The 27,494-nt window shown below is 38.0% G+C and overlaps 1 protein-coding gene across 1 annotated transcript in view; it reads right to left on the bottom strand.

Annotated features, from left to right (window-relative positions):
* The window catches only part of bmp1a (bone morphogenetic protein 1a), a 112,474-nt gene that overhangs the window by 4,949 nt on the left and 80,031 nt on the right, over nucleotides 1-27,494 (bottom strand). Inside the window, exons 8-19 of the mRNA XM_067395435.1 lie at nucleotides 24,659-24,774; nucleotides 23,920-24,022; nucleotides 23,707-23,823; nucleotides 22,115-22,260; nucleotides 19,827-20,022; nucleotides 19,313-19,438; nucleotides 12,366-12,526; nucleotides 9,488-9,668; nucleotides 8,850-8,975; nucleotides 6,229-6,356; nucleotides 3,634-3,847; nucleotides 1,344-1,594 (exon numbers count right to left, since the gene is read on the bottom strand). Of these exons, the coding sequence (XP_067251536.1) occupies nucleotides 1,344-1,594; nucleotides 3,634-3,847; nucleotides 6,229-6,356; nucleotides 8,850-8,975; nucleotides 9,488-9,668; nucleotides 12,366-12,526; nucleotides 19,313-19,438; nucleotides 19,827-20,022; nucleotides 22,115-22,260; nucleotides 23,707-23,823; nucleotides 23,920-24,022; nucleotides 24,659-24,774 (1,865 nt within the window). The remainder of the gene's footprint in view (nucleotides 1-1,343; nucleotides 1,595-3,633; nucleotides 3,848-6,228; nucleotides 6,357-8,849; nucleotides 8,976-9,487; nucleotides 9,669-12,365; nucleotides 12,527-19,312; nucleotides 19,439-19,826; nucleotides 20,023-22,114; nucleotides 22,261-23,706; nucleotides 23,824-23,919; nucleotides 24,023-24,658; nucleotides 24,775-27,494) is intronic.

Genomic DNA, 27,494 nt, shown 5'->3' with positions numbered 1-27,494 from the left:
CACAACACACCTGCACTTACTGCCGATTTCTCTCAAAATGGGGATGGGAGAGGTGTCCGATAATACATGGAAAACAAAGTAACTTGAGTTACTTATTTGAAAAAGAAACTCCGATATTTTGTTGTAATTTTAAGAATAATGTGTTACTTTACTAGTTACTTGAAAAAAGTAATCTGATTTTGTAACTTACTCATAAAAACCGAAGTATATGTTGAGCTTTAGAAGGTAGCTGCCTATGTGAACAGTGGATAGTGAGACTGTGCACTAGGGCTTAAACCCCAAAGGATTTGATATAGTTTCAGAGTAGTTTCCACTGTGTCGCCAATGGTCTGGAAGATGTTAAGAGCTTGAGTGTGTGATTCTTCTCTGAGTGAGCCTAATGGGTTATTTTGGGCTGTGAAAGCCTAATGTGGCAGCACACTTAAGCTCATGTTGCTCGAGGGACATATTCCCTGCTGTTAGTAAATTGTCAGTTGCTTTGGATTAAAAGCATGTGCTAAATGGCAAGTTACCAAAACCTGATTGAGACAAATGCGTACTGTTTAACATCCTCTGGTTCAAGTCAAACACATCTCTCAGTCGATAAGCAGGTTGCACCCAATGCCAGCGGCAGTGTCAGTATAACATCTGATATACCTTGTCTAAAGTCCGCGTCAGACCTCATCATTTCTCACTGGACCAAAGTAAATGTAATCATGCTGTTCTGTGACCTACATGCACTGACTTTTTATTGTTCCTGAGATTTTGTATGTAACATACAGCTCTCCAGGAACGAGGAAAAACCCTGCCGAACTCTTTCAAAGATCAGTCTTTATCCTATAAGGCAGTGGTTCTCAAGTGCTGGATTGTGTCCCAAAATGGGTCACAGGTCTGTTGTAATAGGGACATGGACAGAAGGGTAAATCGGGACTGTAATGCCCAGCGAACAAAATGCCCAACAGCTCACAGAAACCAATCAAGCAGAACTGAGTCATTAGAGTGAGAGAAGGCAAAGAATTGTGGTTCTGCATATAGCTGGATTCATTTACACAGGGTATGCTGGTGCTGTGTGATTGGTTACTGGAATTTTTGTATTTAATTAAAAAGCCTTCTTATGGAAAGTTTGCATTTTGAAGTTTTGATGGTGTGGGCTAAAACTACTAAAGGACTTTTGACATCAATTACTCACCCTCATGCATTTCAAACCCATGAGACTTTTGACATGAAAGTGAGTAATTGATGACAGAATTGTTTATAGGTCTCTTTTACTACAAGCTTGGATGTTGCCAAAACTCCTGACATGAATTGTAGAAGCATTTTGATGTTTGTACATTTTATGTAGTAAATCTAGATCTGTCCTTTACCCCTGATCCACAGTAGCGGCCTAGTCTGGGCGATTTGGTGTCTGCCCCATCAAACAGCTCCATGTAATCATAGCCACAGTCGGCCTCCTCCTCAATTTCGAAGGTCTGGAAGATGAGCTCCACACCATAGCCCTTCTCTGCTGTGATCACCCACTGACAGTCTGACGCCCCGGGGTAGTTATTATCACCAAACTGGGCATGAGAGTAGAGGTCTTTAGTTTTTACCTCAGCCTTCAGACGGCCTCCACACTCTGGAGAAAAGAGGAAAATGAACATGTGAGGTTATTCACAGGTAAGTCTGACTTCAGCGTCTCATCATATCACTGTATATCAGTACTCTTGTGTAGTCAGGCTTGTGGCTGAGATTAGCACCCAATCATGTAAACAGTCCTGTAGCTTAGAAACTAATAATTTACATTGTTATATTGAGATGCAACACATAGTGCTCTAATACATGCCATACATTTGGGATTCCCAAACTGTTTTGTCAGTCAAACATCTTTGACCTAAAATATTAGTTATGGCCAGTTCACACCAAGAACGATAACCCTAAGATAAAGATAAAGTTATAAAAATCACTCTACATTTAAAATAATAATGGAGTCAGTCCACACCACAACTGTAATGATAATGGCACAGAGAAACAATATAGTTGAAATCATTGGACAATTTTTTTTCCAGCTGATGAACGATAAAAACAGCCAATCAGAATCCACCTGACTTTAAAGAGCACAAGCATTTAAAGCGGCAGACAACAAAACTGCAGTGTGTGCTTATAGAACTTTATTGTGCGTTGGTGTGGATACTAATATAGTTGTCATTATAGTAATTGTTCTGTGTGTGAACAGGCCTTTACACTTGAGATTTTAAGATAATATTTCAATAATATTTCAAGACATTTGCATGTTCATGGTTCTTTAATGTTGGTTAATGGCCAAATTACATACAGGTAAAAAAAAATAAATCATCTTTTTAGTAAGTGTTTTATTTTAAAATTATTTATCTATTCTATTTTTTTTTTAAATATAGAAATATATATTAATTAATTATTAGCTTTTTATCAACTCATAAACCTCCTGCAGTTCCCTCACAAACCCACAAGGGTTTGCGAACCCAGTTTGGAAAACTTTGAAATAACATAAAAAGGTAAAATATAAAATTAATAGGTTTAACTCTAAAATATAATGTATGAATATATTAAAAATATATTGAATATGAAATATAAATATGAAAATCGGAACTTGAATTCTACATGTGTTGCAAACCATTCAAACCATAAAAAGGCCAGAAAGTTATTTTAAAATCTTTCAATTAATATTATGAACAAACATATTGATCATTACAGTTGCACCATTCATGGTATGATCTTTAATCGCATAAAAATAGCAGTCATAAACAGTCTACATCATGGCTTATGAACTATATTGCTTAATGGGAAAGTTGTTTAGTTATTATTAATATTAGAAAATATTATTTATCGAACACAGCATCTTAACTCCTTCCCTGCCATTGATGGAAATTTCCAGTAATCCATGTTTTCAATTTTATATGTTAGGGGGCACTATTACGCATCTTCTGAAAGAATAGAGAATCTCTGGATCAAAACACAGGCAAAGAAGAAGCAGAAACAAGCAATAGAAGCATTGCTTACATACATGTAATATAACTATATATTCAAAAATTCAACAACATAAATTAAAACTGCGTAACATTACTGAATGAAATGTCTACCCATGAAGAGGTACAGGACTGTGAAGCTTTGGGGGCGTTTATGGACTCGATCTACTCCATCTGTGTTTTGATCATCGTTCTGAATCTGATCCGGATGAAGTCTTTGACAAAAAGGTTTTTTTTTTTGTTCAAAATGTTGCTTTTTTAAATGAAACTTTCACACATTCATTGAAGTGTTGATAAAAAAAGAATGCATGAAGCTAGAATGTTTTGTTTTTTTAAAGCAGAGGCTCTGTTCTGTCTTTTGATATATTCCATGTTCAGATAGTCATACAACAAAATATTCTAGGGGCCATGAAACTTTTGTGAAAAGGATCAAAAATGCTGGCGGTGACTCACAACTTTTTAAAAAAATGCTGGCAGGGAAAGAGTAAAAAGCAATAAGCCATTAAATCCATAAGGTTCAGTGATTTTACCACTGCCTGTTGTTAGGAATGACACAAAGCACTGCAGTCTCTTATAGTTTATTATATAAGGTTGTATTATAAAAGACTACCAGTCTCTTACAGATTCCAGTGTGTAATGTTAATGTACATTTAATTTAGACAGACGTGCTCACCTGCAGTATGGGAAGCCTCAAAGCCTTTCTTCTGCACTGAGTTATCAGAGAAGAAGCGGATGAACATCTTGTTTCCAGTGGAAATGATTGGTTGAGGTTTCTTGGTGCCGCAGTAGCGTCCGAGGCTTGGTGCTTTCCCATCCCGACCGTCGTAAATCTCAATGTGGTCATAGGCACATTCCAGATGAGGCTCCATGTCAATTTCATTGAAAGCCTGAAACATGTGGCTCAAGTCAAAGTTTGAACGGAGACACAAGGCAGTGTAAGGAAAAAACGCAAGGTCTAGAGATGTTTTTTAAATGTTGAACTACTTTTAAAATGAGTGCTGTGTTTTTAGGATGGCGTGTCATTGTGCAAGATGCTGCAGTAGACACTAGACACAAGTGCAATGGTCAAATGCGTCTGTCTAGCACACATTTACATAAAAAAAAACTATGGAAAAGCAGGGCAGTGGAACGTGAAAATACATTGGGTGAACACAGAATGTGTTTTTGAGTTTAAAAAAAATTAAGACTCTCCAAAAAAAGCTGCAAATGCTCTGCATACCCAAGACATTTCAGAGAAAATGAGATCAGGGACTGGATAATTAATATTAACATTACTATAAATTCCCTTGTCATTTGAGGCGTAACATGAAGCTTACATTATAAATTGTTGGAAATACATATGTAACTGTCCGTAAATTATTTATTTGCCGAATTTTCTGCAAATCTGTGCCAGTTACAGAGAAATTCGGGTGAGCAGAGTTTTGGCGTCTATGTTCTATTGTTATGAAATGTTCCAGATTCTCATTTGTTTGATGGCATACGAGTATTTTCATATGCAAGAAAAGCTGTGCGCAAATTGCTCATCAAAGCAAAAAAAAAAAAAAGTGATGTTGCTGCCAGATCTCGATTACAGAAAATCGTATTGTATTTGTAACTCAACAAAATGTTTAGGTGTGTTCATGCCATGTCATGATTACGAGATTCCAACTTGTAAAAAGCATTCACGTCCTCATAGAGCTCGTAATTACAGCTTGTAAACTGGGAATTTTCGGAGAGTTCCTACTTGTACCATGTGACCACTCTACCACCTGACCGCTGCAGATTCATAGTGTTGCCATAGAAACACGTACACTGTAATTCCCAGTAAGACGATGTTAGCAGCGTCGAGTAGAACATCACAAAGGGAGAATTAATGGTGGGAAAAAAAAAAAAATCTGAGCTTTTGCGCTCTCTTGAAAATGTTTGTATTCCCCTGAGATACTTTGCGTTCCCTCACAAAATTGTTGCATTCCCTTGCAAAACTTTTGCGTTCTCTCGCAAAGATATTTGCGTTCTCTCGCAAATATTTTCTCTCACAAAAAAATGTGCCTTGAACTAAGCACTGAACATATTTCTTTATACTTAAGTCTAAGTTCAAAATATTAACCGCTCCATTGTTAACATACAGAGCTGTCCGAATCACTGCCAGAGGGAAATTAAACAGGAAGTGTTTGTCCGAATTTACAACAGGTTTTGCGAGAGAATGCAAAAGTTTGCGAGAGAACGCAAAGTTTCTCAGGGAACACAAAAGTTTTGCTAGAGAATGCAAAAGCTTTGAAAAATATTTTTTCCTCCCATCCCAAATTTTTTTCACCACAATGTCACTTAAGGGGCACCGTAGGAATTGAGAGTTGGAGTCTATTCAAAAAACAAACAGATTCAAGCAACCCTATCACATGCAGGGTTTTCCCATCACATATTTTAGTTATCATCATAAATTAGGTTTCATTCGAAAGCTTATACACTCAAAATTTATCCTATGAAAACCATTTTGAAACTGGACATAGCTTTATCATGGAAATAATACTTTAAATCATTTCAGCAGGCTCCTCCCCCTAGTGGGCGGTGTCAAGTTTAAAATTTTACAAAATTCACTGCACTATTTTATGATCTTGACAAAACACAAAGGTTTGAGAATCAAGGTTCCATATTTGGCCACTGTTTTGTGATAGAAGAGATACTGTCACAGAAATCTATTGAGCGTCCAAACAAAATCTCACAGGAACCTCAATTTCTGTGCTATCTACTTCAAATTCGGAACACAACTTGGTTAGGCATATGACTTTGATTTTCCAGCAATTTTGGAGTCCAAATTATTTAGTAAAATATATATTTTGCATAAAATTAAAATGATTAGTTCAGTACATTTGCTTTACAGTAAATGTAAGTTCTCTAACTTTTTTACACTTTCATTTTTTGAAGTGCTTCTGCAATAACCTGCTGACCACCTATTTGCAAAGCATTCATGAATAATAACAATTTAAGTTCAGTGCTTTTTCACATATACACTCAAAGTGGTGGGGGAGGGGGGTGACAGTTAACTTGAACATTTGGAAGATCAGAGAATGAATTTAATTTACAAATGAGGAAGGAAATTTTTGAATTGGCATACTTTTAAATCGAAACCTGCCATGATACGTCTTTTTTGTCATCTCTGATTATGATCCTAAGCCAATTCACCATACCGTTTAACTATTCTGGTTACATCATGGGGGAAAATGGTAATGGGGGGCCACTGCTGTACATTACCCAACTCCTGTAAATATAGATAGAGAGAGATTGCACATACTATTTTGATCCGATGTCCTGGAGTGGTGGACAGGGCCCAGGTGCAGGCCTTCTTACTGGGGTATTTATCTGGCCAGTTGGGGCTGGTGATGGTCCCACTCACACTGTTCACAACGTGATCACAACCGGCTGCAAGAGATACCAAGAACATGTGACGTCCAACACCGAGTGCACACACAGACAGTCTCATCCTCTCATCATATGAGCAACATTCAAAGTTCAAACACTGAGACTCATTGTTTTCTGCACAAAGAGCCCTGCGTTTCCTAACCTTCTCAAACTACCTTTCTCTGCCATTTTCTTTCTTTTCTCCCAAGCATTGCCACTCTTTCTATTTCTGCCCGCAAGAGGAAGGCGTTCTCTAAAAATATCCAGACGCTAGTTAGTGTCAGTGAGCTGAAATCAATGGTGAAGCTTTCTGAGCAGTCTTGTGCTAATAGGAGAAATAAAACAACTAGACTGCTGTTTGTTTCTCAGACAGAAAACACAGTGATCCTCCAGACATACAGCGTGTAATTCTGCTAGATTTGGTGAAACTCTTGCCAAAACCTTACCTAAACCAATTTCCAATCCTAATTTAGGGTTCTGGTTTATCTTTATATTATAAAATAGATAGTTTCAGCTCTGACTGGACCACACATCAGTTCTATATTGAAAGTAAAAGGATAGTTCACACAAGAATGACAATCCTGTGCACATTCACTCGCTTCGTGTTGATCAAAGCTCTCAAATCTCATAATACCGCTGGATCTTGTGTGCATCATAATCGAATGTTCTGCAGCTTAAATGTGTGGAATAAAGAACAAGATCTGAGAGCTATGACAAAGAGGACTATTTGTAATGAAAAACAGACTACATTTCAGTCTGTTCCTCACAAAGCTATCACATCTCTTCAGAAGAAGCTCGGAATATAGCGCACAAGTATACAGACCATGATTATGGTAGTTTTATGGTGCTTATCTGTCCTTTTTAGCACATGATAGCTACAGTATGATCAGCTGTCATTGTATGAAGAAGAATAGCATGAACACATCAAAATATCTTTTGTGTTCCACAGAAGAGAAATGTCATACAGGTTTGGATCAACATGTGAGTGAGTACTGAACATTGGTGTATTTTATCATATAGTCAGGGGTGCACATAACTTTTTTGGTCTGGTTCTCAAGGGAGCACCTGGAGATGTAGTTTGGTACTCACACTTTTCTCTCCTCACTATCTTCTTTTCTCTCGAACATGATAGATGATGATAATTATGTTTTATTATTATTATTATTTTATTAACATTAATGACACAGACAACAGCAAGAATATTAGGCTGCTGTCACTTTAAGACGGAATGCATGCACGGACTGAATATACTGACACACATCCGGTTTCTTTCTCAACTGTTCACTTATGACATAACCAAGAGAATACTTGCCAAGACAGGTATTTTGACATAATGTTGTGTCCGTTCAAGCGAAAGTAAACACGAAAGAAGAATCAATTCGGTGTTCGAGCGCTGTCTGAAACGCGCCTCTCTCTCTCTCTGTGTCGAGCGTTTCGGGGGTGTGAGGCTGTGCGCACAGATAACAGCTCGCGAGTCCCAATTTTCGCCTCTTCTTCCGCTTTTAAAATCGTTTGAATGTGTAAATTGACAAGACAAAACACATCCAAATGATAAACTTTCACTCAATGATGGTTAAACTTAGAAGTTAATCTGTGAATCACATGTGTGCCGAACCGTTTTACCTTATCCGTACGGATTAACTGCGATCCTTTGCACACCTAATAATTAAAGAACACACTTATCATCATGATTGCCATCTTACCAGAGATGGAGAAAAAAGCTACTCCAGTAAGTAAACGTGTCCCTGTGAACTGGTCCTCAAAAACATTGGGAATCAAAAGCGCTTCCCTCCATGATTTCTGGTGCGCATCGTTTATTTTAACCATGCATGTGCACCTGCACACCACTTATGTGCACCCCTGCATATACACTGCCCTCCAAAAGTTTGGAAACACCCTAGAAAAGTGGTGTTTTGGACAATACTGGCATGAATCTTTTTTAATTTGTGATAATTTTGCACTGATAAGGGACAACACAAACTATGAAAACATATTTTATTATATAAACAGTTTATACATAGAAAAAAACTTAAATTTTCGATTCATCAAAATATCCACCATTAGCAGCTATCTGACCTAAACTGGGTTCTAATTGGTTCATTGTATTCTAAACTTAATTGGCAATCAATTGTTGAAGCTATTAAGGTGTGCTGACCCAAAAATCTTTTACAAACCTGGGCCATGATTAAACCAGAAACCAGGCATTACAGCTGGCAAAGGTGCATGTCTGACTTTGACATGTATATACTGCCATTATTATGTAATCAAAATGAAAATTATTATTGCTGGTCTTCAATGATAATGTCAAGTTATGTATTTTCACCAAAAAATGATAAGGATTTATGCTGATATCATCCAAAAATCACACTTTGCCAGGGGTGTTTCCAAACTTTTGGAGGGCAGTGTAGTTGTTGCTACCATTTTTTCTGGCCTCTCATGACTTATTGCTTCAAAGCAACACTACCTCTGTGTGTATCCACATATAAGATAAGTGTGTGTTTGTGTGCTTCACACCTTCCTTGCAGTCATGTTTATTCTCATGAAGTACGAAGCCACTTCTGCACTGACAACTGTAGCTGCCGAAGGTGTTCACACATTCATGCTGACATCCGCCGTTCTCCTTAGAGCACTCGTCTTTATCTGTGAGAACAAAGAACCAGAGCTGTTATCTTGGCAAAAGGAGGTTGCAAAAAGTATTGAATAAAAGGGTGCTAATAATTGTGGGCAACGTGTTTTGGAGAAAAACATTTATTTCATAATGTTATTTCCCCCCCACTTTCAATTCTTTTCCTTCAATGAAAGTTTAGATTTTTGCTAATTTTATAAATTAAAGATCAAAAGGATAAACAATTCAGATTTATTTTTAGAGTCATCTTTGATCATATTTATGAATGGGGCTAATCATTCTGGCCACAAATGTAAGTCACACCTTACATAGCATAACACCTTATGTTAATAAGTCAAAGACTTATCCAAGCTTTTCTCCAAAAAGTGAAATATGTCATTTTTATCACACATAACATCAAAACCCCACATCGCACATTATACCAAAATGCACTTTTGAAAACAGCTACAATCAGATGTTGTTTTTCCCACGTCATGCTATGTTTTGTCTGATGTTTTGTTTTTTAAACTTCATAGCTGGCACTCACCTGAGAAGAACTGGGCCTTGAAGCCCTTCTTGGAGACAGTGTTGTCAGATTTAAACTCAATGCGCATGTTGTTGTACTGAGAGGTGATGGCCTCCGGTTTCTCAGCTCCGCAGAATTTCCCGTGCAGTCTGGAGTCGGCAGACAGTCCGCTCCTCACCTCAACAAAGTCATACTTGCACACCTGCACAAGAGAGAGCAAACCGGAGTCATACAGCAGCCTGCAGTTCACCTTTCAACCACTGCTGTTCAACAGAATAGTCCTTCTTGTCCAGCTGGTTGAGCTAAGTGACCCAAAACACCTGTCTTTTCAGCAGAGTAATATAATAGTGGCATTACTTGCATTGTTTTCTGCTTTGTATTATTGTTTCCGCATTTCTGTAGTAACGTTTATTAATGAATGTATTATTAGATAAAAGTGTCTGGTAAATATAAAATGTAAATGTATAAATCAAAAATAGAGAGGGAAAAGGAGTGTGAAATGTTTGTTTTGTAAGAAACTGGATCGATCCTCCATTTAAATGGCACAAAATGCTCCAAATAATTCATTGATGATCACAGCTTTTCATTGTGGTTCACAGCAAATGTTGTCAGTAATGGTTCACAAGCTGACTGTACAGTCGTTGCTGGAACAAATGTTGTTTTTGGCAATCAATAAAGCTGAGAGCATTCACACCTTTCACTGTTAAACCAGTGCCAAAACACTGAAGGAATGTTCCTGTTCAGTTCTACCGACACCATTACCACAGACAATATCCACCCAACAAACAAAAATCATTTCCTCACTCATGCACTTACAATGCATGTCTACATTCCAGAGTGATTAAAAGCAGAAACGTGCAGCTTGTATTTTAGAAGAGCTTGTTTTCATTCTTGTTTTTGAGCATGTACAGTTAATCATCCTTTTAATGGTGGGGCAACTATTGTAAGTGGATGAACATCTGGTTAAATGTGATCACCGTAACTCCTGTGGATGGAGTTTGCTCAATGCAAACAGTACTCTGCAGATAGTTACATAATGATTTATGGTATCCTTTTACATTTTGGTGCAGTCTCTTGCCCTATAGACTTTCAATATACACTGATCAGACATAACATTATGAGCACTGACAGGTGAAGTGAATAACACTGATTATCTCTTCTACACGGCACCTGTTAGTGGGTGGATATATTAGGCAGCAAGTGAACATTTTGTCCTCAAAGTTGATGTTAGAAGCAGGAAAAATGGGCAAGCGTAAGGATTTGAGCGAGTTTGATTGAAAAAAAAATTGTGATGGCTAGATGACTGGATCAGAGCATCTCCAAAACTGCAGCTCTTGTGGGGTGTTCCCGGTCTGCAGTGGTCAGTATCTATCAAAAGTGGTCCAAGGAAGGAACAGTGGTGAACCGGCGACAGGGTCATGGGCGGCCGAGGTTCATTGATGCACGTGGAGAGCGAAGGCTGTTCCGTGTGGTCCGATCTAACAGACGAGCGACTGTAGCTCAAATTGCTCAAAAAGTTAATGCTGGTTCTGATAGAAAGGTGTCAGAATACACAGAGCATCAGTTTGTTGCATATGGAGCTGCATAGCTGCAGACCAGTCAGGGTGCCCATGCTGACCCCTGTCCACCGCAGAAAGCACCAACAGTGACACGTGAGCATCAGAACTGGACCACGGAGCAATGGAAGAAGGTGGCCTGATCTGATCAATCACGTTTTCTTTTACATCACGTGGATGGCCGGGAGCGTGTGCATCGCTTACCTGGGGAACACATGGCACCAGGATGCACTATGGGAAGAAGGCAAGCCGGCGGAGGCAGTGTGATGCTTTGGGCAATGATCTGCTGGGAAACCTTGGGTCCTGCCATCCATGTGGATGTTACTTTGACACGTACCACCTACCTAACCATTGCTGCAGACCATGTTCACCCTTTCATGGAAACGGTATTCCCTGGTGGCTGTGGCCTCTTTCAGCAGGATAATACTCCTGCCGCAAAGCAAAAATGGTTCAGGAATGGTTTGAGGAGCACAACAACAAGTTTGAGGTGTTGACTTGGCCTCCAAATTCCCCAGATCTCAATCCAATCGAGCATCTGTGGGATGTGCTGAACAAAAAAGGCCTAGTGGAGTCCATGCCTTGATGGGTCAGAGCTGTTTTGGCAAGTAAAAAGGGGGACCAACACAATATTAGGAAAGTGGTCATAATGTTATGCCTGATCGGTGTATGTCCATTATTGTAAACAGATTTGTTTTTGTGGTCTTAATTATTTTCTGTGATAATTGACAACATGTCACTGATGTAATCTGTATGGACCCAAAACACAGCTTTACTTTATCCAGCAATTATATAGAAGGCTATACATTTGAAGCTATAAAAAGCTCAGGAAAACTTGCAGCTAATTTAAATATGTTTTAGTTGGTCATCTAATTCAACAGACTAATAGCTATTTAAAAAAAAACCCAGCCTGAGCCAACTGCCTAAAATCACTATGTTATTTAGGACTAATGTAATGATGTTGCAGTTATATTAATGTTAGTGAACTCTGAAATCTGTGAAACATAAAATAACGAAAAATGTAAAAACAGGCTGGAAGCCAGATGGTAACCCTTTAGCAGAAGAGCTCTGTTATAAACCACCTGAGGCTTTTGGATAAACATACATGAAACCAGAAAACTACCCTTCATCTTAACAGACACAAGCTTAGCAAACAAATCATGAGGGCATTCGTCATGTGAGCTGCACCAGGCAAAATTGCCGTAAGCTATCATCAATGAACAAGTGAGAAAGCATGAAGGCAATTTGGAGAAGTAAATCCCTAAAGCCCTGTGGTGATTCACACTATCGAGCTGAAATGAACCAGACAAACCCACCCCACGCTGAGGCAAAAACCTAGTGCTCACATCGTTCCCCTCAGTCTCGAAGACGTCAAAGAGCAGGGTGATGCGGTACTGCGTGGGCGCCACCAGCTGCCAGATGCAGTTCTTGTTGGGCGGATACTCCTTGGGCCAGCCTGGACTGGTGATGGACCCATTCAGCTTGGTGATGAAACCACCACAGGCAGCTAGAGAAAAAGACAACAGAAAAACATCTGTAAGACAAATGGCCAAAACAAATTTCAACAGGATTTTTCTTGCTCTTTTGAAACAGGACTGGGGGTCTCCAACCCTGCTCCTGGAGAGCCAATCGAACACTCCTGAACCAGCTAATCGAGGTCTTCATGTTTACTTGAAAAACACAGGAATATGAAATTCCCCTCATGCTGTTTATACACAGAGTTTTTAATGTAGAACGTTAGTTGGATGTTTTCTTTAAAAAGTCTTTTTATCCTTGGCTTTAAACTTCATCTGAAGGCACCCCATGTGTGTTTATTTTGAGTTTCTGTTGATCGAACAAGAATCGTTTGAGAAGGAATCATGATGCATCAACCACTGTTTATATATTTAAAGGAATAGTTCACCAAAAAAATTCAATTCTGGCATCAAAAGATCCAAAACATCCAAACAACACTGAACCTCATTGACATATTCTAAAATATATTTTGTGTTTCGCAGAAGAAAGAAAGTCATACAGGTTTGGAACAACATGAGGGTGAGTGAATTCATTTTTGGGTGAACTACCCCTTTAAAAGGGGTCATGACATGGATGTTTTTATTATTTCAATATGTTCCTTGAGGTTCACTTATAATTTCAAAAACGTTTTTGCATAAAAAAAAACAACCTTCATTCTGACCCTCTGTATGAATTCATTTTTAAGAGGCGGCTCCTTTAAGGCTTGTCAGTAAATGACCACTGTAATGATTGGCTAACGTCACTGCATATGAAACAGTAGCAACTCTTGTTATCGAACACGAGTAAGTGTTTGAAAACTTCATCCATATAAAACCAAAATTTACAAAATTAATCATCACTCAGAAACTGAACGGGCATCAGTATCCTGTATCCAGTGTAGACAGCGTCAGTGATTATAATGGCTTCTGTTTGCTTTTGACATGATGCTCACATCCAGCATAGGCAAATGTCAGCCATTAAGCGACTGAACTCCATTGGGCGGAGCCTATGGTGTGATGATATATAACTATTTGTCGATGTCTTGCTCTGAAGGCAAATGTATTTGCCCATGTGACGTCACAGATCCCGCAATATCGGAATGAGCAGTTCTTGGAGCTTGTTTTTTAAGCTCTGAACCTTCCAGAATGTTTTAACGGTTCAAAGACCTCTTTGATGTCAAAAGATCAAGGCAAATTTGATTTCTCATGTCATGACCCCTTTAATTAGGGTGACAACCTGTCCCACATTTTGTGGAACAGTCCCAGAATTGGGAGCTTTGTCCTGCGCCCTGCAAGATGTAAGCAGTGTCCCGCATTTCAATTATGTCTGTACTACTTTTTTCTTCCCAGAAATTAATTACAACAATAAGAAATATGATTAAAATTAAAAAAATGGGACTGGCGTGTAAAAATCCATTTGTGCAACCACCATGTTGTAGCTAGAGAGGGGAAAATAACCAATCAAAGCAATCGCAGAGAGGGAATTCTCCGCTGACAGTGACTGGACAGAGCAAAAGAATCATTGTGGACCTCATAAAAAGGTAATTAAATACAGCTACACAAGCCATGAGTAAATAACATTGTATCACTCAAACCTGGCTAAAGTGAGCGTCAGTCACAGAGCCGGTCACAATTAACAAAGCTTATTAAAACAGCATGTTTGAACTGTTTTAACATGCACTGACGTATCTTAAAATATGTCAGTGCCATTGTTTTTTCTGAAGATGCCTACCGGTAATGTTTTTTTCTAAGGCGTGTTTTATAAGCTATTTAACTGTCCTTACTGAACTAAGGCCTAATCCTGGCTTAATCTAAACCCTGTCTGTGAAACCAGGCCCTTATAACCCAACTTAATGGCAAATGGCCTTTCCAACTCATGTACAAACCCGATTCCAAAAAAGTTGGGACACTGTACAAATTGTGAATAAAAAAGTAATGCAATAATTTACAAATCTCATAAACTTATATTTTATCCAAAATAGAATATAAATAACATATCAAATGTTGAAAGTGAGACATTTTGAAATGTCATGCCAAATATTGGCTCATTTTGGATTTCATGAGAGCTACACATTCCAAAAAAGTTGGGGACAGGTAGCAATAAGAGGCCAGAAAAGTTAAATGTACATATAAGGAACAACTGGAGGACCAATTTGCAACTTATTAGGTCAATTGGCAACATGATTGGGTATAAAAAGAGCCTCTCAGACTGACAGTGTCTCTCAGAAGTCAAGATGGGCAGAGGATCACCAATTCCCCCAATGCTGCGGCGAAAAATAGTGGAGCAATATGAGAAAGGAGTTTCTCAGAGAAAAACTGCAAAGAGTTTGAAGTTATCATCATCTACAGTGCATAATATGATCCAAAGATTCAGAAAATCTGGAACAATCCAGAATACTGTACGTAAGGGTCAAGGGCGGAAAACCATACTGGATGCCCGTGATCTTCGGGCCCTTAGACGGCACTGCATCACATACAGGAATGCTACTGTAATGGAAATCACAACATGGGCTCAGGAATACTTCCAGAAAACATTGTCGTGAACACAATCCACCGTTGCCGGCTAAAACTCTATAGGTCAAAAAAGAAGCCATATCTAAACATGATCCAGAAGCGCAGACGTTTTCTCTGGGCCAAGGCTCATTTAAAATGGACTGTGGCAAAGTGGGAAACTGTTCTGTGGTCAGATGAATCAAAATTTGAAGTTCTTTTTGGAAAACTGGGATGCCATGTCATCCAGACTAAAGAGGACAAGGACAACCCAAGTTGTTATCAGCGCTCAGTTCAGAAGCCTGCATCTCTGATGGTATGGGGTTGCATGAGTGCGTGTGGCATGGGCAGCTTACACATCTGGAAAGGCACCATCAATGCTGAAAGGTATATCCAAGTTCTAGAACAACATATGCTCCCGTCCAGACGTCGTCTCTTTCAGGGAAGACCTTGCATTTTCCAACATGACAATGCCAGACCACACACTGCCTCAATTACAACATCATGGCTGCCTAGAAGAAGGATCCGGGTACTGAAATGGCCAGCCTGCAGTCCAGATCTTTCACCCATAGAAAACTTTTGTCGCATCATAAAGAGGAAGATGCGACAAAGAAGACCTAAGACAGTTGAACAACTAGAAGCCTGTATTAGAAAAGAATGGGACAACATTCCTATTCCTAAACTTGAGCAACTTGTCTTCTCAGTCCCCAGATGTTTACAGACTGTTATAAAAAGAAGAGGGGATGCCACACAGTGGTAAACATGGCCTGGTCCCAACTTTTTTGAGATGTGTTGATGCCATGAAATTTAAAATCAACTTATGATACATTTTCTCAGTTTAAACATTTGATATGTCATCTATGTTGTATTCTGAATAAAATATTGAAATTTGAAACGTCCACATCATTGCATTCTGTTTTTATTCACAATTTGTACAATGTCCCAACTTTTTGGAAATTGGATTTGTAAGTCAATATTTACATATTATAACAGTAGTAAATTTAGCTCTGTCACACATGTCCCGTATTGTCTGTATAGAAGTCGCATATGTAAATGAACAAAAATAACCTGGATTATTCAGGCATATTTCAGCTCCTGACTGACATGAAAAATAACACAGCCCCTTAAAAATATGGGTTACATATGGGTGTAAACACCAAACAACTCTTTGGAAATATTTTTGTAAAAGTATGCTTATATATTTTATGCACAACACACCTAAATCACAAAGCATATTTAAACTTTCAATTTATCAAGCTGACCAGCTTGCGGCTCATCTAAACAGGCGAATGCTGCACATAAAATAACAAGAACAGTCCTGTTTAAATTAAAATACACAGAAAACATCCTCAGGGTTCATATCTCATCAAACACAAAACTTTAGTGCGCTATGATCCAAATTAACGAACGGATCCCCTACAGCGATTTCCACTCGGGGAGAGATGTTTCCATGGCTACCATCATGCCGTTTAGAAGCCTTTGGACAGCCCTTGAAGTTTTAGCTTTGTGTACATTTAAGCTCTATCTGTCTCTATTCCCACAGGTCCGTCGTGCAGTAAATCCTTTCTACATTGGCTGTTCTGTGAGAGAGTGGCACAGTCATTATGATAATGTTGGGTTTACTACTGATATGATAGCCACCAGGAAGCTGCGCTCAGCCACTCTTTCTTTTATCTAATGGAGAATCATTTTCCGATCACTCCAGGCTGTCACGATTGAGCTGTTGAGTCATCTCAGTGCATGTCTGAACAAACAGATTTTTGCTCAATATAGCAGCTGCAGGGTACGTGCTGTCCTAGCAACTGCCTCGCGTATCCAGACATTAGCTGACGATATAATACGAGACAACAATTTACCTAAGAATGCTGTGACCTTTAACCCAAACTGTATGTTTTTGTGCTTGTTCAAGAAGAATATGATCCAAACTTCACGATTATTTCCAGCCGCTCAGAAACACAGAGCAGTGCTTTATAAGTGTCGTGCGGAGGAGGGTAAATAAAGCCAGGCAAGCCTGCTGTCGATGTGAGGAAGGTGCTCATAACTTGCTGGCAGCCCCAAGCCAATAGCACAAAACAGATGTCGGCGGTATGTCAACAGCGCAAGCAGGAGTTGTAATTATGAGGATGCAGTGGCATAGACTGTCCACTAGAGGCAGAATGAAGTCACTGCTGCTAGCTGCATTAAAGCTTCTTAAAGGGGAAATGTGCAAATTTTTATGTGTAAATACTTCTCTTATTACAGATCAATATGCATAAATAAGCCTTTTGTCAGTTGATTACCCCAAAAGTGTAAACGTGCTATCAAAACTATCAAATTGTTCTGTTTGTTTAAGAAGCCTGACCAGCTTAACCGCAATTTTCTTCTCATTTTAACAAATTCTTAATTTTTTTTTTTCAAATTCTTTGCAGAGCTTCAGTGCTTATGTCTGAACTCAGGCTCATTATTGGCTGGCTCATGGGTCAGCATCACACGCATGCGTCTTGCTGCTCACGTGACCAGAGCCGGCCAATACTGAGTCACCGTTCGGACGTAAACACTGAACAACAACGAAAATAGTATAGAAATATGACAGGGGACAGACGAATTAGTTGAATAAAGTCATTAAATTGGGTTTGTTTTTTTAACAGAAAGAATTCATAAAATTAAATTTGAACCACTGCAGTCACGCAGTGGCGTAGCGGACGGACACGCACTGCGATAACCCGGGTTGCGATGATCATGTATCGGCGATAGCCAGAGATATTGTCAAAAGCATCAAATATTGGCAATATTAAGAGGATTTGGCCTTTCCAATTAATGTAGGCCTGTTACATTCTTCGAGTCTATTATTATTACTATTAGGTTAGGCTACTTTTATTGTTAAATTAATATTATAATAAATTTGCCACAATAATTTCATAGTGCATCACTGCATAGGCCTAACTGACATTCTGTGAGGATAATAAAAGATTAGGCTATTAGCTTATCTTTGTTTTAAACATTTTTTTAGGCCTAATATACAAGGAATTATAGGCCTATAATTAAAGTTATTAACAGTCTATAATATTTCCTAACACTGACTGCAGTCATCAATGAAAATTAAGAGCTACTTCAAGCACCGAGCTGTTTAACATGAAATATTATTCTCATTTGTTTCACTATATGTATGGGCCACAAGAGAAATAATGGAATAAATTAATACAGTTATATACTGTTATCAGCATATTACGTCAGGCAGCTCTGTCATTTTTTACTTTCACTTTGAAGCTTTTACCGGCATAACTCATGTGCAAAGTTTGCACGTTGCTTCTTGTGTGATATCCATTGGCTCCCTTTCTTGGTTTAAAATGGAAAAATTTACAATATTGTGATGTATCCCCACCCCCCTTTTAGGGGGCGTCGGACTTTCGGCTCGCGGGGGCGCCCCGCAGATTTGCGCCATGCCACTGCAGTCAACTGTTTTAAAGATGATTTTAATATCTTTCAGGACCTCAAAAGGTCCAAATGTTATTGCTGCCTATGTGTGGATCATATACCCATGGATTTCATCAAAAATATCTTAATTTGTGTTCCGAAGATGAACAAAGGTCTTACGGGTTTGGGACGACATGAGGGTGAGTAATTAATGACAGAAATTTCATTTTTGGGTGAACTAACCGTTTAAGATGTTCTTAAGTAAATATTTGAGAATTCTTAAGAATTTTTCATCAATTCCGCTTAGTAACAGTCTTATTAATGTCTTATCACACAAACATTATTAATTTGAAACATGTCATTAGGAACTATATTAGAAGCAAAAAGCATACCTAATATAATATAAGCTAAGCTAGCAGGCTAATCGGTTAGATGGATGCTATGCTATTACATAAGCTAACTAAAAAACAATAGAATGAGAAATGCTTGATTGAACCATGCAATTTAAAAGACATTAATGGTCATTATAACGTATTTTAAACAATATAAATCATAACGTGATTTTGCAGGAATTGTAATCAGGCGCATTAAAAATCAGTTGAACCAATGTGATCACTCGGGGTCCTAAAGGAGACCACACCAGAAGTCAGTCACTAATTTTGGCTTCTCGAAGACATTACACACATCATTAAAGACGGCAAGCGATGATTGGTTGGGAAGCAACGTGTAGTCTGACATGTTTCTTGTCCACAACAAGAATTTAGGAGTCAAATCTGCATAATCTGAAACAGTGACTATCATAACAGTCGAAAATACCGTGTAGTCTGAAGGTATTTCTTAACGACCCCTTGATCTGTAAAAAAAAGTGATGTATTTGCCCTAAAACTATCACAATTGTAGACTGTTCACATACTAACCCTCGCAACTCCGTTTGTCCGCCGCCAGTTCGTAACCAGGGTCACAGGCACACTTGTAACTACCGAGCGTGTTGACACAGCGTTGCTCACAGCGACCGTTGTCGGGTCTGGAGCACTCGTCCATTTCTGCAACAACAAAAGCAGCAGAACTTGATGAGTTACAGTATCTTAAAGGAGCAATGATAATATCTGAGGAGATATTTCATGCTAACATTGTAGCATTCGTGGCATTGTATGATTAAGACAAAACTGGAAATGGATTAGTTTTTTCTTTCTTTTTAACTCTTTTCTTTTTTCATCATATTGGTTTTGGTCAAATGTTGTATATGTGCATTCCTAAATTTCACTGGGGTGGGGTGGGGGGGGGGGGGGTAATAAATACTTCCTGTAATGTAAAATTTCAAGCTATAAAGTAAAATTCCGAGCTCTAAAGCTAATCATCAAACCTCAGAAATTTCCAAAGATAACAGAGAACAACAAATGCCAAACCATACAGCAAAAATATACACCTCACCTTTGAAGAAATTAGCAGCAAATCCAGCTTTGTTGACCGAACCGTCAGACACAAATTTCATCCAGAGCTGGTTGGAACTGGATTTAATATCATCAGGTTTGTCATAACCACAGAATCTGCCCAACAGCGGGCTGCTTTCTGAGTTCCCGTCTCGAACCTCCAGGTAGTCGTACGCGCAGTTATCATGCCTCTCAATCTTGAATTGAAAAGACAAAAGATAATGGAGAAAAAGGAATGGAAAAACAACATTTAAACCTGAAAGACCTAGCATGTATTTATTTTCTTTCAAAGCAAGACATGCCATTTAAATTTGATGGCGACCAGCTGTGACTGTAACCAACCTTTTCATCAAAGTCAAGAATATCTTAAGAAAAGAATGAAGCACAAACAAAACTGAAATGTTTTTCCCATTTTCATTTAAATGGACAGATCTACAACTTTGCTTCTAATTCAAAAATCACAGAGAGTTTGGGTTTATTTACACTGGTTAGAGACAATCTAAACCAAACCCAGTGCCATGACATGACATATCAGAATCAGCCAAATGACACAAAAATGATGCAATTATAAGTTACAATATAAAGTGATAAAAAAAAATTCTCACAGCTTGAAAGTAGCTAGCAAGTATCAAAAAAAATGTGATGGACTTCTTATTAAAGTTCATAAAAAAATGTCATTACATTTGATTGACATTCATGCAGACGCATGAACAGTAATAATAAAATGTGAGCATATCCATTTCAAAAAGCATCTTGACCTATTAAAAATTATGCCATGATTTTTTCAAAATGTAATAAAATGTTTTTTTTGTTTGTTTTAAATGTGTTGTCAGTTATTTAATTTTTTATTATTATTGAGTTGCAGCCCTATTTGTTCAATCCTATTACATGTTTATTTCTTGTTTAGGACACGCTCTTACATTATTCCTAACATTACTCTAAACGCAGCCCTTTTGTGGGATTAATCACGATTAATCGCACACTTGTCATGAAATTAAGCATTCACTTTTTATCTTGTTTAACAGGTTCATTTTGTCATCATTTGCTAGATATATGATGCATATATGTAAGTATATGCAGTATTTGGGTCCTTTTAGAGTCCCTTTTTGGAAAGACACCTAAATTTACCTTGAAAAAAGCCTGCAGAAAATACAGTTTTCTGAGAATCACCTGGTTTACTATGAGCATCCATTCAAAATCACTAAACATAGCGACACACACATAACAAATCAAAACATTATCCTGAATGTCTGCGGAATCAAAGTGAATGTACTGAAATGTGCATAAATATAATGTGCGATCAGTGCATCAAGAAGGCACATAAACGGTTTGTTTGCGCATCAATATAACGGACTCACGCGTGCTTACTGTACGACTCCTGTACTTCACAGCAATCATCTTTACCATGATTGCAATCCTCATCCATCAAAAATTTACTAGCGAGACGCTGGTTTGCTTTATCCAGCCGAGAAACGTAGTTTGCGTATCATCTGGCCATACAATGGTGGGATGTTTTGACGTTCCATTCAGTCTGTATTTCACACAGCGCGATGCGTGAGGACTCGCGCTCTTCAGAAACAATCACAGAATATGAGCTCGGGTTAAAGAGCTGAATAGAAATTTCCGCCTATCAGGGTTACAGGAGCTTGAACCATTGTAGATAAACTCCCAACTTCTAAGATTATCTAAACTGCGTGACGTAAATTTCACATGCTTCAGTAATTTATTTGCGTTAAATTATTTTAACGTGTTAAAGGATTAGTTCACTTTAAAATAAAAATTACCCCAAGCCATCCTTGGTGTATATGACTTTCTTCTTTCTGATGAACGCAATCTGAGATAAAATTAATAAATATTCATGTTCAACTTACGGAAAACGCAACATCAGTTATGCTTTTTCCGTAAGTTGAATAGGGAAGGCGGTCTGGTGGAAGCTAGATATTTTTATCTATTAACCCTCTGGAGCCGTGTGGAGTATGTTTATGGATGGATGGATGGATGCACTTTTTTGAGCTTCAAACTCATAGCCCTCATTCACTGCCATTATAAAGTTAGGAAGCATCAAGATATTTATTAATATAACTCCAATTGTGTTCATCAGAAAAAAGAAAGTCATATACATCTAGGATGGCTTGAGGATGAGTAAAGCTTGGGCTAATTTTCATTTTAAAGTGAACTAATCCTTTAAGGATTTTAAATTAATCGCATGCGTTAATGCGTTAATGCTGACAGCCCTAGCATTAACACTTTATTATGTGCTTATAATGCAGTAATAACAACCAATCATACCTCAAAAGACTGGAAGGTAAGGCCTACGTGGTAGCCCTGAGCCACAGTGACCTTCCACACACACACTTTGTTAGGTCTGTAGTCATCTGGGTAGTTCGGAGACTGAATTTGACCATTGTCTTTCTTCACCTCCCCGCCACAAATAGCTGCAAGATAAAAGACAACAGTGTTCACTTTATTGTCTACATTATCATTTCTTTATTTGTAATATAGACCTATAAGTACCAGAAGGATGCTGAGCCTGCAAGCATAACGGTAAAGCAAGGAAATCCACAAAAACAAAAACTAAAGGAAAACAACACTGTCAGATGTTCACCTAATGGAAACTAAGTATATCAGCTACGGCTGGATTTAGGTCTGCGGGGCAAAACACTTATTATGAATGAATTTGATGTTTTCTGTTGACAAGTTATTCTGAGCACTCTGGACTCGACAGTGACCATGAAATTGCTGTTTGCTTTGGGTTTATATTGCACACAACTTGCACCACTCTTTTGTCTTTAGAAAAAAAATATGATAAATGCAAGACCACTGCTTTATATTAAATATATGAATTACATGAAAATGTCAATGGTATGAACTCAAGGCACAGTTTTTTGACATTGCATGTCCCTATACTGGCATGTCTTAAAGGATTAGTTCACTTCAGAATTCAAATTTCCTAATAATATACTCACCCCCATGTCATTCTTTCTTCAGTCGAAAAGAAATTAAGGTTTTTGAGGAAAACATTCCAGGATTTTTCTCCATATAGTGGACTTCACTGGGGCTCAATGGGTTAAAGGTCCAAATGACAGTTTCAGTGCAGCTTAAAGGGCTCTACATGATCCCAGACGAGGAATAAGGGTCTTATCTAGCGAATCAATAGTCCATTTTTTAACCACAAATGCTCCTCTGCGATGTGCCACACATTACGTAATCATGTTGGAAAGGTCACGCATGATGTAGGCGGAAGTAAGTGTTTACAAAGCAGTGGGGCAAAGACTAAGTCAAATGGCCTTTACAAAAAAAAAGGGCAAAACAACGAATTCAGACATTTTTGAAGTTGGAGGAGAAAATTTGTTCTTCCGCCAACGTCACGTATGACCTTTCCAACTGCATTATGCAATGCGTGGAGCATCGCAGTGCAGTGCAAGATGAGCATTTGTGGTTAAAAAGTATATAAATTTTTTAAAAAAATTGAAAATGGCCAATCATTTGCTAGATAAGACTCTTATTCCTCGTCTGGGATCATGTAGAACCCTTTGAAGCTGCACTGAAACTTACATTTGGACCTTCAACCAGTTGAACCCCAGTGAAGTCCACTATATGGAGAAAAATCCTGGAATGTTTTCATCAAAAACCTTAATTTCTTTTTGACTGAAAAAAAAGAAAGACAAAAACATCTTGCATGACATGGGGGTGAGTAAATTATCAGGAAATTTTAATTTTGAAGTGAACTAATCCTTTAATACACGTTTTCCCAATTGGAACAGTGGCACTTAAGCTGTACTATACACAAGTACAATAGTGCTTCTTTATAATTTATTCATTGTACAATAGGACATATTTTAGCATATCTGATAGTTGTTGATTTGGTTGACTACTGGTACCTTCATAAACAGCAGAGAAGCCCTTTCCCACCCAGTTGCTGCTACTGCGGAACTCAATCCACAGGCGACTGTCTGTAGAGACGATCGGCTCGGGTAATTTATCCCCACAAAATCGGCCTGCATACAGAGGTACAAGCAAATTATTCAACATTAATTATCAAGCTTTGCTTGTTTCATATTCTTCTTCTGAAATGCCAGATGTTCATCTCAAACCTTTCAATGGTGCTTTCCTCCAATATCCATCTCTGATCTCCACATGATCATACCAGCACAAATGGCTCCGGTATAAATCCATAGATGTAAAGTTCAGAATGATCTTAGGAAATAAATCAAAACTAGTAAATTTCAAAGTTGAAATCTGTGCAAGTGTAATGATTCCAAGCAGTAAACAGGCTGATTGTCTATAACTAAGCTTCATAATTCTGAAATCCTCATTTCATCCTCATTTTGTCTGGGAAGTTAAACTGTGTGGAGGTAGTTATGTCAGATTTATTAAGAAGTCATTATTTTAATCCAGTTCTTTTTAACGATTCAATCAAACCATTCTGTGGAGTGTAAATTACTCCCCTCTGAGCAAGACATTTGTTTTGGAGTAAAACATAAATAATAATGGTGAAAACCATAAATAATCATATTTGATCTGATCTTCAATCAGGCTGCTTAAAATTGTACTGATTAATAAACTGTGAAATATAATAATGTATGTGAAAAATAGTTGAAAAATGGTGTGTGAGGACCTCAGGAAACAGGTTAAAGTGATGACTCAAAGAATCGGTGAATCATTTTTTTGAAGCCGTTCAGTGAAAAGAACGCATTCGAACAAACCGAGTAACCAAAATGATCTCGACTTCCCAACTCTATGTGGGACCAATATCATTGTTTATTCCATAAACAATCCTTAGGCCTAGAAACATTTCTCACAACAACAAATCAGAGATTCTGGTGTCTTCACCTTTTCTCCTGGTGTGACTGAAATTCTCCATATGCAGTGCATATATGCTGAATAACCATTCGGAAAACCAGGAGAAGAGAAATTCCCACTACTCTCCTGCAAACTGTCTCCACATCCTAAGAAAGAAAGAGAGAGAGATCATTAGCTGTCAGTGCTCAAAAGGAGTTGAACAGTTCAATACACAAAAACAAGATGTGATTAGTTACGAAACGGCCCACAAAGACAGTACGCTCCCTGTATATAAAACATTGTTGTGCGTCACAGAACACAACAAAGACAAAAGACCATGAAAAAATCTGGATTGTCTTTCACAGTGTGCAACTTGAGCACTTTCATGTTATGAAGCACATCTGCTTCTAATGTTACACACCTGCCTAATATTCACAGCAAAGAGCAAGAGAAGGAAAGTGGTGCAAAATTCAGACTAAAAGATTTTCAGCTATATGGTGCTGTGTGCAATTAAAACGAAACAGCTCAACCACAGGCAGCGCGCTGTATTAAATGCGTTGGGTAATTAAACGCTCTAGTGGTCACTGGAAATACACATGGCGAAGCAGCATTGCTTCATTAAATGCTAAAATACCAGCAGTTGATCATAACAGATTCATATTACTAAACATGTGTAATGGATAATGTACAGTCTGCTTTAAAGGTGCCCTAGAATCAGAATTTGAATTTTCCTCGGCATAGTTGAATAACAAGTGTTCAGTACATGGAAAAGACATACATTGAGTTTCAAACCCCATTGTTTCCTCCTTCTTATGTAAATCTCATTTGTTTAAAAGACTTCCGGAAAACACTCGGATCTCAACATAACACCGACTGTTACGTAACAGTCGGGATCATTAATATGTATGACCCCAATATTTGCATAATGCCAGCCCATTCGACGCATTAGACAAGGAAAGGCAGTATTAACGTCTGGATCTGTGCACAGACAAGGTAAGCAAGCAAAGACAACAGCGAAAAATGGCAGATGGAGCAATAATAACTGACATGATCCATGATAACATGATATTTTTACTGATATTTATAAATTGTCTTTCTAAATGTTTCATTAGCATGTTGCTAATATACTGTTAAATGAGGTTAAAGTTACCATCATTTCTTACTGTATTCACGGAGACGAGAGCCATCGCTATTTTCATTATGAATTATACAGACTGCACATGTTTAAAAAACACAACTTCATTCTTTATAAATCTCTCCAAAAGTGTGTAATGTTAGCTTTAGCCCGTTAGCCACAGAGCATAGCCTCAAACTAACACAGAATCAAAGTAACCATCTAAATAAATACTTTACTCACATAATTCGAAGCATGCATGACGAACATCTTGTAAAGATCCATTTGAGGGTTATATTAGCTGTGTGAACTGTGTTTATGCGATGTATATATAGTTGAGAGCTGGTGTGGCAGAGGAAGCGCATCTCTTAAAGGGGCCATGCTGAAAAAATCAGTGCATAGTTAATGATGCCCCAAAATAGGCAGTTAAAAAAATTAATAAAAAAAAATCTATGGGGTATTTTGAGCTGAAACTTCACAGACACATTCAGGGGACACCTAGGACTTATATTACATCTTGTAAAAAAACAATCTAGGGCACCTTTAAGCTGGGGTCCTGATTAACCTTTCAGGTCATTATTGTGTGCTAATGAGCAGCTAATGGTACATTACCCTGCTTATTACATGATAACTGACCAATAAATAAATAAAATAAATGAATGAAACCATAATCTGATCAAATAAATAAATAAATAAAATTAAGTTGAAATAAAATAAAAAAGAATAAAAAAATAATAATAAAAAATAAAAATAAAAACAGGGTCTTTGTCTTTGATGTGGACATTCCTAACAATAAATGGAGAGACTACACACCAAACTTTTAAGACTAGACCACAAACAAAACAAAACAAAAAAACAAAACAAAACAAAACAAAACCAACAAAAACAAAATGGACAAACAGTGCATTGACCTGTTGAATATTAAAACGAAATCAAATTAAATGAAATTAAAAAAAAAAAAAAATGAATACAAAATTTGACCCCCACATCATTATATATACACTAAAATGCATATAAAAAGAAATTAACAACCAGCAATTTTAAAAGAGATCTTGGGACAGGGTTTAATGACTGATCATCTAGCAGCCAAGCTTCTCCTGAGGGCTTGTAAATTTACCTTGCTTAGCTGTTTACACTCCTTATATTATCCACACGTGCTCTGCACACATGAGTTGTCAGTCATGTAAAAGTAGAGTAGCAAGAGCAGAGATTCTTCAGGCCAAGTGTGGAGTGGGCTCAATGTTTAGAACCATTAACAAGCGGTCTGGCAAGCCACAGTATGTGACAGACGCAGGCAAGGAATGCTGTGCAAAATATCTGCCACACTTACACCCTTTTTTCCAGAATGTGATTTACTGCGTCCTACTCTGCATATGGCCACATCGTCCACACATGCCAACTGCATGGATACATCACGTGTCATGTGACACAGGCTCCTCCACAACAGGCCTCAGTCAGAACTTGAAAAACTGATAGCTGTATTTGTGAAATGAGCAACAGTCCCAGATGAGAATATTTATGGATTGCCTTTTTCACTAAAGCCATGCTAAAGACAAATCTCAATATAAAAATTCCCATTACAGTCCTACGATGTGTTTTGCAGGGTGTCTGCAGCGTTTCTCAAATCAAATTTAAGACTTTTTCAAGACTTTTTTAAGATATAATAAAAAGAATGTATGTCCATACAAAACAATCTCAAAATTAATCATGTCTCTAAGAATTTCTTTGCTAAACAGGCTGCAGCACACATTTAGTGAGGACTTGCCATTAGCA

This window comes from Chanodichthys erythropterus, chromosome 9 (assembly GCF_024489055.1).
Source record: "Chanodichthys erythropterus isolate Z2021 chromosome 9, ASM2448905v1, whole genome shotgun sequence".
Taxonomy (NCBI): Eukaryota; Metazoa; Chordata; class Actinopteri; order Cypriniformes; family Xenocyprididae; genus Chanodichthys; species Chanodichthys erythropterus.
This window is presented reverse-complemented; position numbering and strand designations above follow the sequence as displayed.